The sequence below is a fragment of the Chamaea fasciata genome, unplaced genomic scaffold (assembly GCF_029207755.1).
Source record: "Chamaea fasciata isolate MVZ Bird 193981 ecotype frontalis unplaced genomic scaffold, bChaFas1.0.hap1 SCAF_15, whole genome shotgun sequence".
Taxonomy (NCBI): Eukaryota; Metazoa; Chordata; class Aves; order Passeriformes; family Sylviidae; genus Chamaea; species Chamaea fasciata.
In genome coordinates this window covers 13,701,348-13,713,615 of record NW_027094100.1, presented here as the reverse complement: position 1 = coordinate 13,713,615, position 12,268 = coordinate 13,701,348, and the positions used below count along the sequence as shown (strand labels likewise).

General features: G+C 45.1%; 1 protein-coding gene across 1 annotated transcript; it reads left to right on the top strand.

The window, feature by feature from the left end:
- The first annotated feature begins 2,165 nt into the window (after positions 1 to 2,165).
- Positions 2,166 to 7,242, top strand: CUNH5orf47 (chromosome unknown C5orf47 homolog). Its single transcript, XM_066196811.1, has 5 exons — positions 2,166 to 2,403; positions 2,982 to 3,070; positions 4,566 to 4,668; positions 6,780 to 6,826; positions 7,216 to 7,242. The coding sequence occupies exons 1-5, from the start codon at positions 2,166 to 2,168 to the stop codon at positions 7,240 to 7,242; spliced, it is 504 nt and encodes a 167-aa protein (XP_066052908.1).
- The last annotated feature ends 5,026 nt before the right edge of the window (positions 7,243 to 12,268 follow it).

Sequence of the window (12,268 nt, the reverse complement as noted above, 5' to 3'; positions counted from 1 at the left end):
TTTAATATCCCAAAGTCAACTCAGTGGCTGCTGCCTCACTGGTACAGTTGGTTAGTGCAGCTTTTCACAGAGGAGGAGGGAGTTTGGGTTTGTGGAGGGGTAGAATTGAGAATTGTAGAACCACAGAATATCCTGAGTGGAAGGGACCCACAGAGGTCATTGATCCAGCTCCTGTCCCTGCCCAGACCCCCCAAAATCCCACCCTGGGCATCCCTGGAGTTCTGTCCAAGCTCTCCAGGAGCTCTGGCAGCCTCGGGGCCGTGCCCATTCCCTGGGGAGCCCGGGCAGTGCCAGCACCCTCTGGCGGAAGAACCTTTCCCTGATATAGGAGGTCACATTTGATATTTGAGGTCACAGTTGATCCCAAGGCTCCTGACTCAGTGGCTGTGTCACACCTACAACCTCCCTTTTAGTCCGCACCCTCTGGGGCCTGCAGGAGATGCCCTTTTATAACTGGTAAACAACAAATTACTCTGGCGAACCGTCAGGCTGCGCCTCTGCGAGCCGTTTTCCCCCGTTCGCAGCTGCATACGCGACATGCCTTTTGCCGGCGGCGCGTACGGCCCCGGGAATCCAGGGACGCTCGGCAGGCCGCGCTCGCTGCCGGCCCCGAGCGGCGGCGGCCGTTGGGAGGGAGCGGGCGCCACCTGGCGGGGCCGGCCCGCACTGCGCCGGCCGGGCCCGGGAACGGCCGAGGGGAAAGAGCTCCGGGATCACCGAGCGCAGCCCAGAGCACCGAGTGCCACCTCCAGGGACGGGCACTCCAAACCTCCCTGGGCACTGCCGAGGCCTGAGCACCCTTTCCATGGGGAAATTCCTGCTGCTGTCCACCCTGAGCCTCCCCTGGCCCAGCCTGAGGCTGTTTCCTGTCATCCTGGATGCCCTCCCGGCTGTCCCCTCCTGGCAGGGAGTTGTGCAGAGCCACAGGCCCCCCCCGAGCCTCCTTTTCTCCAGGCTCAGCCCCTTTCCCAGCTCCCTCAGCCCCTCCAGACCCTTCCCCAGCTCCATTCCTTTCCCTGGACACATAGAGGGACACTTAGCTACTTCAAAGCCTGGGGAATGACCACGGTTTGCTTCGTGGTCTCTTTGGATCCATTCCCAAGGGTAACACCATTCGTGCTGCCAGTGTTGCTGAAACAATTAGGAACAATAGGTATTTTCACAGAATTTATTATTTCTAATTTGCAACCCTGTGCAAACTGAACTGTGGGAAGTAATCTGGAGCAGTATTTTAGTGAGAAAGAGAACATCAGTGGGACTTAACGTAAATCCTTCCCTGTGAGGATGGGGAGGCCCTGGCACAGGGTGCCCAGAGAAGCTGTGGCTGTCCCTGGATCCCTGGAAGTGTCCAAGGTCAGGCTGGACAGGGCTTGGAGCCAGCTGGGATAGTGGAAGGGGTCTCTGCCCATGGCAGGGAATGGAACTGGATGGTGTTTGAGGTCCCTTCCAACCCAAACCATCCCAAGATTCTATGACTTGAGCTCTTCAGTGGTTTGAGAATGCCAGTTGTCACTGTCCATATCCAACAAACCTATGGTTGCAATGGGACACATCTCTGCCGAGCACCTGCATGGGCTGGACTAAACCCACCAGGCGTGCTGTCAGTGTCACACATCTGTTGCTGCCTGAAGGACAAAACAATTATTTGATGTTTCATTATTGTTCAGCATGTGTCTGGAGCGGGCGCACTGTTTGGAGAGGAAATCCCTGTATCAGTGCAGGCACTGCAGCAGCACCCGCACCAAAGGGATGCCAGCAGTTCCCCTGCTGTAGAGACAAACGACATCAAACAACCTTCAGCCCGGAGTCCCCTTATCACTGGTACAAATAGATCATTAACTTGCACGAAATGTATCGATACGCGGTTTGGGGCAGCAGCAATGTGTGCTAAACTCTAGCGCTGGCCCGGGGACAGGGCGACATCCAGCCCGACAGTCCGCTCACCGCCCCCGGGCTGCCCTCACCGCCCCGACTCCCCTCACGGCCCCTCAGCCCCGGCTCCCCTCACCGACCTGTCGGTGCCCGGCCCCGCTCGCCGCCTCCTCAGCCGCGGCTCCTCTCAGCCCCGGTTCCCCTCCGCCCACGTTCCCCTCACCGACCCTCGTTTCTCCTCACTAAGCCTCGACCCCCGGCTACCCTCCCAGCCCCCAGCCGCGGTTCCCCTCATGCCCGCGGCCCCGCCGCACACGGAGCGCGGCCGCCGCGCCCGCCCGCCCGTGCCGCTCGTGTACGTGAACAGGTTCGGCTCGCACCGCTGCGGCACCGTGATCCGCCTGGGCCGGGGCTGCCGGCAGAGCCCCGGGCAGAGCCCCCCGGGGGCCGCCCCGGAGCCGCGGGCCGGGCCCAGCTCCGGGCGAGCGGGGAGCGGCGGCGAGGGGAGAGGCGGCAACCGGCCCAGCAGCGGTGCGTGAGACCCCGGGACAGCCCCTTGTGCCGGGCTCTCCGAGGGCTGGAGGTGGCTCGAGTGTTGTCTTGTCTGTACCGGGAACAGCGGGGCCAGCAAAACCCGGGGGTGATTCTTGCTCTGGGCACTGGTGAGGTCACACGTCGATTGCTGTGTCCAGTTCTGGGAAAGAGAGGGAATTAAAAGCTCCCGGAAGCCTGTTGTCTAACGTGTGGGTGCTGTGCAGTTTTGAAATCTGTTTTGTGGCATTTGAGAGATACCCACTTGCCCCATGGTAGGAGGGGACAAGCTGCAGGTTATAAGGATTGATACCCTGTAAGGTGACCAGAAATTAGGATCCCACTGGAATCATGGAGTAGTTTGGGTTGGGAAGGACCTTAAAAATCATCCAGTTCCACACCCTTCCTAGGGACACCTCCCACTGGACCAAGCTGCTCAGAACTCCATCCAACTTTGTCTTGGACATTTCCAGGGATGGGGCAGCCACAGCTTCTCTGGGCAACCTGTGCCAGTGATCAACATCTTCCTTAGGAACGTATTGTAAATTCTCAAAAAATGCTTTCTAAACTCTTTCTAGGTGACCCTCGAGAGGCTAAGGCTGACACCTTTGACTTTCCCAACCCTTCAAGAAACGTTGATAAAGTCATTAAGCGAAAGAAGAAAAAGGTATCAAGTGTGGCAGCTCAATTAGCTGCCTTGGCATTTGAGAAAGCTGCTTGTTCTCTGTGTGTGAGAGCATGAGGGAGATTAAAAGATGGAATTGGTAGCCTGTTACTGAAAACCTTACTTACAGAAAAGAAAAAATGGTATTATCTTCCCTCCCTGGAGGCTTTATAATTCTGGCTCTTATTCAATAAAGCACTTAAGTGTGTGCCTACCTTGAAAAATGAGAATATGCTGTTGACTTAAAGCCTGTACTGAAATGTTTTGCTGGATTGGGGCCAGGGTGCAGCACACCTTGGGGGTGAAACCCAGCAGGAAAAAGCTCTGCAGCACCTCTTCCTCTCATGTTTTAAACAAAGAAATCCCACGGGTTACAAATAAGCGAAGGCAGGAACCCGAGCTATTAACACCATCCTTGGAGCAACGCAGAATTACTTTCTGCTTCACAAATGTGTTTCTGTTCCTGTTCAGTAGTTTGACAAATGCTTGAAATTTTAAGAGGGACATTTGTTAAGCAGTAACTCATTACGAGATTCTGTAATGTGTGAAGTACAAGTAATCAGCTGGACTAGAAAAGAGTCGTGTCATAGATAGTTGATTTAAAAACAGCAAAATGCTACCAACTGCAGAGGAACAGCTAATAACATCCTGGAATATGGCTCTCCTCGTGCATTGAATAGTCTTCAGAAACAATGAGGAATATATAGAAGGTTTTAGCAATAAATGTCCTTGAGAAAGGAATTATCTTTAGATTTAAACAAGTTTCTCAGATGAGGTCCAGCAAAAGTCCAAACATCAGCATGTCAACAGCCATTTCTATTTGTTAGTATATTATTCTATTTGTTAGGCCACCTCTGCCTGAATGCTTTTGTCCACAATTCCAATTTAATCTTTTCAATGCACAAGTTTGAAACGTGCCCACTACAGGCAGAGCTTTATGCCTCTAAAATGAAGGTTTTCAACATCTATAAAACAAAATGATATGGATTTGATATGAAATAGGCAGGAGTGTTGATGTGAAGTAGGCAAGGCTGTTCAGGAATCTGAGTTCGGGGCCTCAATTATGCTGCTGCTGGGGGACCACGTGGGAAACTTTTTGCTCCTGGAAAACTGCACAATTTTTTTTTTTATTTTTTTTCCCCCCCCATTTTGGATGACTTTGAAGAGAGTTTAACAGCTCTACACACATTTTCATGAGCTTTGCTTATCTAGAAGGGCACTTCTCAAGTCCCGGATAAACACAAGAGTTCTAGGCAAGAAAGGAGGTGGAGATCTCATGTGAAAAATCACGGAGGAATTTATGTTTCTGGCTTTTAAACAGAGGTGATTCTTCCATATATCCCACATTTATATCCCTTCTTCCCTTCTTTCCTAGTCCTGAATAAAAAAAAAAAAAAACAACCCAGCTGGACTTCATAGTCATTGTGGAGAATTCGAAATTCTGCCCCATAGATGTTTTAATGCAAACTTTTTGTATGCTTCACATTTTATCTTTCAGTCCAAAGTCTGGCACAAGGTCTGGAAAGTGATTTCAAAAATGCTTGAGGAAAATGAAAGGTTCAGAAGTCGACTGTTGACCTGCAGCCAGTTTGATGAGGAAGGTGGGAAATGAACTGATAATGTTTTATTTTACTAGAGAAAACAAATTATTAATACAAGTGGAGACCCCAAGGTTTAAGGTCCATTCAGCTGTCTGTTTTGAGTAGTAGGCTTTACAACTCACAAATGTAATTCATTCCATGCTTTAGGCACTCCCAGATTTTTTTGAAAAGTCCCTTTTGTTTCACGGAGGGTTTTGTACGTGTTAATTTGGAGGAAGGATGGTGGAAGTGTTTGCTGCAGCCTGACATTAAAGACATGCACATAAAACACCTGCAAGTTTTTCTGAACATGTGAAATATGTAATTAAACTTATTCACAGATGGGTCCAAGGCAGCAGTTGTATGAATAATAATTTATTTCTCCACATAGGAAAATAGTGGTTGATTTCATACATACAATAAATAAATTAGATGCTCCCCAAAGGTTGCTGTAACACAATTTAACAAAACCATCGAACATGTTCTCACTCTGTGCCCTGAATGCAGCTCTTTCATTACTAGGAAATGACTTGGGAATTAAAACTGGTGCTCTGCATTCAGCCAATTTCAATTAGAGGCATTGTAGCTGCTGCACAATTTAAGATAATACAGTGTATGCTTACAAATGGAATTGGAATTTCTGGCCTCACAGCTGGATGAATTATTAGGAAAAAGAATATACTAATCCATGAAGAGCCACCAGGCAAGTTAAAAAAATGCTGCTTTCACCCACAGCACTTTTCCTTCCCTTGCATTGGTGCTGATGGAAGTTTTCCACGTGGGGGCATGTTGGGGTGTATCCCAAAATGCAGGACCATTCCTGCCAGTGTCTTATTTTGTGAAGTGTTGGATTAGATTTCCACACACATGACAAGAAAATACTCCCTCAAAAATCTTATTCATGAGAACAAAAGAAGTGCAATTCTGGTTCAGAACAGAAATCTCTACCCCAGTGGATGTTATTGAATAGGAGAAGAAATTCCACTGAAATATGCTTCAGACAACTTCTTCTGCAATTCTTGTGCAAATATTCTGCATTGTGTGCAAAAACAGTTCTTCTGTTGGCTTGAAACCCAATTCCTGATTAATTCTAGAGTTATGATATTAATTATTCATTATGTGCTATTCATATTCAAGGTTCCACTGGCCTCTGTCATATTTCTGAGCTAAGAAGTTCCAATCTAATAAATCTCTCCTCCCATGGAAACTGTTCCATGTGAGCTGAGATCATTGCAGAAGTGCTTGTGCAACGCTGTTAATGTATATATTGGACATATATCCATGTGTAAGATCCATGGATGTGTAGGAGAGTGAATTTCTTTTTTTTTAGAAAAAGCCTTCCTGGATTTATGTTTGCTTGATTTCAAGAAAAATAAGAACAAATGTCAAGAAAAGAGAAGAAATCTTTAACAGTTTATTAGATTTCAAGCTATTGTAAGAAATAAAACCTAAAATCTTGCTTATACATGATTTCCTGGGTGGATTTGCCCTCTTACCATAAAGGCTGCTTTTCTGTTTGTTATGGATCACCATGTGCTGTTTCACCTTGGATTTATGGACAGGGCCTGCCCCTTTTCAGCCACTCATTTCTTTTAGAGAAAGAGCCTTTTCTTTATATATCATTTCCAGTGACTTAAAAAACCTCACCAACCAACCAATCCCTTCTGCTCCCCTCTTACTCTGTCCTTAATTGTAATTTTCCTCCTTTCTCAGGAGCTTTTTAACTGAGAACCTCCTATTAAGTCCTATTTCAGTGAAAACCATCAGTTCTAATACCTTCTTTCTAATTAGCAGATTTTGCACAACATCAAATCTAGGAGATAAGTCTCCTATTGATCTGAAATTTTCATTAATCAAGAAGCAAATGGAATAATTGTAGAAGATATTTAGATAGGGATCAACAAATCTGAATAAACTGGGTTCATTCTGATCTTATTTTTTTTCCCCTGGATTAATAAATCTAGAAAATTAATGCTGCATTTTATTGCCTCTATAAATAGGGGTTTTTGAGAGAACAAAAGTCTACTTGAATTTTAACATTACCCATTTACTCCTTGGAATATTGCAATTAAGATTAAATTCCATTCTGTGACTGCAAATGATGATTTTCCTCCACCTGATGTTCTCTGCAGGCTCTGACAGGATCCAGAGGTCACAGAATGGGGCATACCTGGACAGGGTATGTACACAGTCCATCAAAGGCCAAAAAAAACCCTAAAATAAGCAAATTAATAATATTAAAAACATGCACTGATCTTGCTTAGTGTTATTGTAATAAATCCCAGTTGCATTCTGAAGTATTACTGACACTGAGCTCAATTTTTTTTCAAGATTTCAGTGATTTGGGGACCAGAGCAGCTCCATCCTCACAGGGAGGGCTCTATGCTTTGCCAAGGCAAAGGGAGGTGGATTTTACCACCTTCTTGTGATAAATCCTTCCCTGATGGGCTGAAGTACAATCTGAAGAATTTGAACAGTCTTTATTTGTCCCACTTGATATAGAGATTTTTCTTTTTATATTAATGGGAATGTACCCCAATTCACTTCTATCACTATTTTTTTCTGTAGGAGGAGTCCATCTTTGGCTGGGTGTAGCAAGAAAATAAAGGAAGATTCAGCCCCAGAGGAAATATAAACAAAGTGAAAGCTTTTATTTTGATCCAGTTCTTCCTGGAGTCAGTGCAAGTCTGCAAAGTGACTTCAGGGAACACAGGTTCTCTGTTGTTTGCTTGGTGTTTGTGCTTCTGCTGTTTAAGAGGTTTGTTTTTACAGTGGCTTAAACAGCTCTCTTGCAAGATATTTATCTCAAGCCATTAAGTGTGGTGTTTCACTGAGCTATTAGTTTCAGAAAGCTTTTTAATGAGCATAATATTGTGACAGTTTGCTTGCAAAAGAAGAGATACACATTTACTGTTGTCTCTGTATTTATATCTTTTATTTTCATACCTTGTCAGAATAATAAACACAAATTCAGTAAGGCAGAACTCCACACAAGACATAAACCCCACTTTCCTTTTTTCCTGGTTTGAATAAATTTGACTTTATGATATTAAAATATTACACAATAGACCTCTCTGTTCTTTCATCCATTTATCCATGAATCTCAGCGAATATTTGGAATATGACACCAGGTGAATGTTTTCTCTCTCCTCTTCATCCTGAGGCACACAATGGCACCATCACAATCAGGAGGTGTTGTTTATCTACCTGACTTCAACAACACAATTTAATTTTCTTCTGTTCTGCAGCTTAATACTTGAACCCTGGATTGACTGTTAAAGCCTTTTAAGCCAGCAAATTGTGTAAATGGAACATGAAAACTGCATAAAAATGGTTATGTATATGGGGTTCATCCTGGGAGTAAAACATTCACCTGTCACAATGAGTCGTCCTTGCTTTCAATAAAAGGATTGTTTCCTCCTGCCATAATGTCTTGGTGTTTGCAGATATAATGACTGCAGTGTCAGAGTGCTGAGCTTTGATAACATGCTGCTGATTGTGTCATTAGGCAGCAAAGCACTTGGAAAGGTTTCATCTCTGTTTTCTTCCTGGTAAAACTGCAAGTGTGGAACTGGAATGTGCCTTTTCAGGGGCAGCTGCAGCATCAAGGTTCTCTTCTGGTTTGTGGCTGGGTAATATTCGGATTTTACTTAAAATAGTTGACATTTCAGCTTGGAAAAAGAAATGAGAAGGCAAAGTATTCAGTCAAGACGTGATCATTTTTCTGGCAGAGCAAAAATGTCACAGTTCTTTGGTATTTTCAAAACACATGTTTAGAGTCACACATGGGATTTTGGGGGGGTTGAGGGGGTTTTTGACCTAAATGAGATGGTCTCCCTGTCCCCACAGTTCTATCAATGAAATGCCTGCATTGGGAATATTTAGTTTATAATCCTGGTTTGCCAATTGTAGTTGTTGCTCTAACTTTTCTTTTCTTGTAAACTGCAGCTGCAGTTGGTACTTTACAGGCAAAGGCTTCAGGGGCCCTGGAAATATTTTTCTTCCAGATGCATAATTGCTACTTTAACAGGATAGATGAGGTGCATTAACCTAAATCTCTGCATGAAGTTTAGCCAACACATTAAGATTCTTTGGGTAAATACAGACCTCTGTCTGTGGGACTGTTTTAAAAGAAATTATAAAAGGTAAGTATGGCCCTAAATCATCCCTATGTACCTCCTTCAGTCTAAGGGTCTGTGTGGTGGTGATGAGAGAATTAATTGGTTGGGATCTACTAATCAAGAACTTTCATTTGGCAGTACTTTGGAAGTCTCTTACATTTTTCAAATCACTTTGGGCCAGAACAGCTGTTGCGGTGGGAAAAAAATGCTGATTCGGGTTCAGTTTTTGACATTTTGGGCAATGAAGTTCGGCTTTCTGCTGTAGTGACCAGATTTCAAAGGTACAGTGTCATCAGAGCAGTTAAACTGCTGAAAAAAGGGCCTGGAGAAGAACCCAGCTCAAGTTCTGTAAACCATCCCCATCCACTCAGACCTCTGTGCATTCTTTTTTTTTTTTTTTTTTTTTATAAATTTGTGTGATCATTTAAGTGTAAAATGCAAAAGAAATGTAATTGCTGTGTTGCATTAAAATATCTCACATGTTCCAAGTAAGTAACGTGCTCTACAAGGGGAAAAAGGGATGGATAAACATGAAAAACTTCACTGAAACTCTCTTTGTTAAAAGGAGGGAGAAGTTAGTAAGGGACCCTCAGGGCACTGGATCACAGAGTGGAGATAAGAAAAGAACTGGTTCTTCTCTGAAGACCTTAATCTTCACTGCAGAGCCAAGGGCAAGTGTCACACTGTCCTGCTGTGGCTCCTGGGCAGCGCAGCTTTTCCTTCACATTCTTCAAACTGCAGATCAGTTACCTGAAGTTTTTAATAACAAATCTCCCTTGGAGTGTGAACTGAAGCAGATGTGCAAATACAGAGGTCACACTTTGTCTTTGTTTTGCCTTGCTCTCAGTGCATAATTCACCTTTCTGTACAGAACACAAACTCCAGCTTATTCTCAAAGTTTGACATTTCTTTATCTCTGTGAACTCTTTAACTCTGTGAACAGTTGCCAGGAGATCTGAGGAGGCTCCTTGTGATACAGAGGTGGAATGGAGCAGTCAGGGCACACAGAGTAGCCAAAGGCATTGGTGCTGAATTTCTGTTATCTGTAAATAATGGTGTCAGACACTTATCTCGTGATCCAAAAGCTGGTCTGGATAAGCTCTTTTCCCTGTGTGTCATAAATACAAATGACTTTGGCTGAAGGTAGGCAGTGGAAAGTAAAGCCTGTGGAGTTTGTATCACTGTTCCATGCTAGCTGGAGATTAATTGGTCAAAGTTTAGCTGGAAACAGCACATCCGGACATGTTTTGGTTGAAGTTTTCCCATGTGAGGAGTTCTTGCCTGGTTCCTGGAGCAGCTCAACTGAGGCAACTCTGCCTTGGAGTTCTCTGTCCATGGCCTGGGGCTCGAAACTCCAGCTGGTGGCCTTGGGCTACCGCTTCCAAAGGCTGTAAAGCTGAAAGCAGGGAAGTGCTGGGAGCCTGAACTGCACAAGCACTGAGGGCTTGGCTGAGGCAGGACTGCTGGGGCTCCTGCCCTCCCTGCCGTGGAGCTGTGGCTCTGGGCTGCCTTCCCAGGGTGTCCTCAGCATCCCCTGCACAGGAGCCAAGGAGCTTCAGGAGCTCCCATGCCTACTGTGTGGAGCTGTTGTGTGCTGATGCTGCTGCCAGAGACAATGTCACCCATCAGCTGCAGCCTTGGGAACTTGGGGATGGGGTTTTGGAAGTGTTTTGATGTTTCTGAAGTGACCTTTCTGGGAATTTCCAGTTAGTGGGCATTTTCAAAAGGGTTTGTTTCCTGCTTGACTTGGCCCAAAGCCACCAATTGAGATAAAACCTCATTTCCTGCAGGCTGGAGGCTTGGCTTGCCCAGTAGTTCCTCTGCTTATGCCCCATCTGCTTTGGAGCTGGGATGAATCAGATTCCTGTGTCCCACCTACTGGGGCTCTGCAGCCCCATGGCCTCTGAAGTTATCACAATGTGGCCATTACAACACAATCAGCCACCAAGGTTAATAATATTTCACTGCTGATTCCTTCCATGAGAAGATTTCAGCTCTGAAGCAAAACTTGAGAGCAGGATGTAGAGTTTCCAACATGGTTTGATTTGGGGAAAGTAGAAGGTGACCTTTGTCTTCACTGAACATTTACATCCAGAAAATGTCTTTGTCTTTAGGGCCCTCCCTGGTAGTCAGTGTTCATGTTTTAACTTCAGAGCTTCTAATACAATTTTGCATGGACTCTGACTAAGGAATAGCCTTCAGCAGGCAGCTGAGCTGTAGTTTCCTTTTTCTTTGGGAGGGGAAAGTGACTGATAGCAAATTTTGGGCATATATGACATTTTGCCTGTGCAGTAGGCCCTTAAATATAAAGCAAAACAGAACTTTGATTTATAGCTCTTGTAAATAACTCTCAGTGACATGGGCAGGTTTGTGTATTATGTTTCTTTTCATTGCATAAGCACTTATATAACTCTGATGGTTGGAATTTGCATAAAAACCAAAGCAGCCATGGATGGGTTTAACATCATGGGCTTTCCAGCAAACTGAAGTAGCAGGAGAACCTATGGCTTAAGGGGAATCTTACTTTAGGAGGAAAAGAACAAGTTTTATTGAAGTATATTAAGCCACAGTGGATTTTTAATAAATATTCACAGGATGTTTCTCACTCGTTAGTGGCAGCATCAGGACCCTCTGATCTGAGGCAGAGAAATGCACGTGTGAAAGCTTCAGCCCAGGGAAAATGAATGTGGGTAGCTGCAGTTTCATTTTGTTGGGAGAAAAGTTATAGAGGCCCCTAAGGAAAAAAGGAATATGCCTTGATCCAGGGAGGGTGATCACCCCCTGGAAGACGCTGAGTGCTTTGTCCTCCCAGTGACTGTGGCACCTCTTTTATTGTGTCTCTTGTGCTGAATAGGTGGAGCAGATTAAGAGAGGATCTCTTCTTCTTTCTCTAAATTTGGGTTCCACGTTTGTGTCTCACCCGAGGGGCTCAGCTGAGCTGTGGATGTTGCTGGGCTGGGCTGTGAACAAATCTGATTTGTGTCATCTCCCAGAGGTCATGACAGGATCCCTCCGTGCTGGGAATGTGGGAGATTTATTGCACTCCTGGCAGTCCTGTTTGAGCAGGAACAGAGGCAGAGTGGAAGAGCTGTGCAGGAAGGCTCAGGATGGCATTGACAAATGTTCCCTCTCTTCTAGAATCTTTGTAATCTCCTGCATTTTGAAATGAATAATAAACTCACATGGCTTTTAGTTTTTCCCCCTGTTCTGCTGTATGTTTTCTGGTTCCTACTGTGTGTGACAGGGAGTCAGGTGGTGCTGGTGGAACTCGGTGGAATGGAGGAACTCCTCACAGCAGTGACTGTGAGTAGTTAAACCCAGCTTAGAACAGTTGTGGTCACTTTTTACGCCTCCTTGTATTTAAATTCCTTCAGCTACAGAAAGGGTAAAAAATTTTGAGTTGTCTGTGATCTCCCAGGGGAAAGAACACTGGGTACTGGTTTTCAGGGCTGTACTGGACTAATTTTGACATAAACTCAGGTGAATGTTTGAGAAACAAA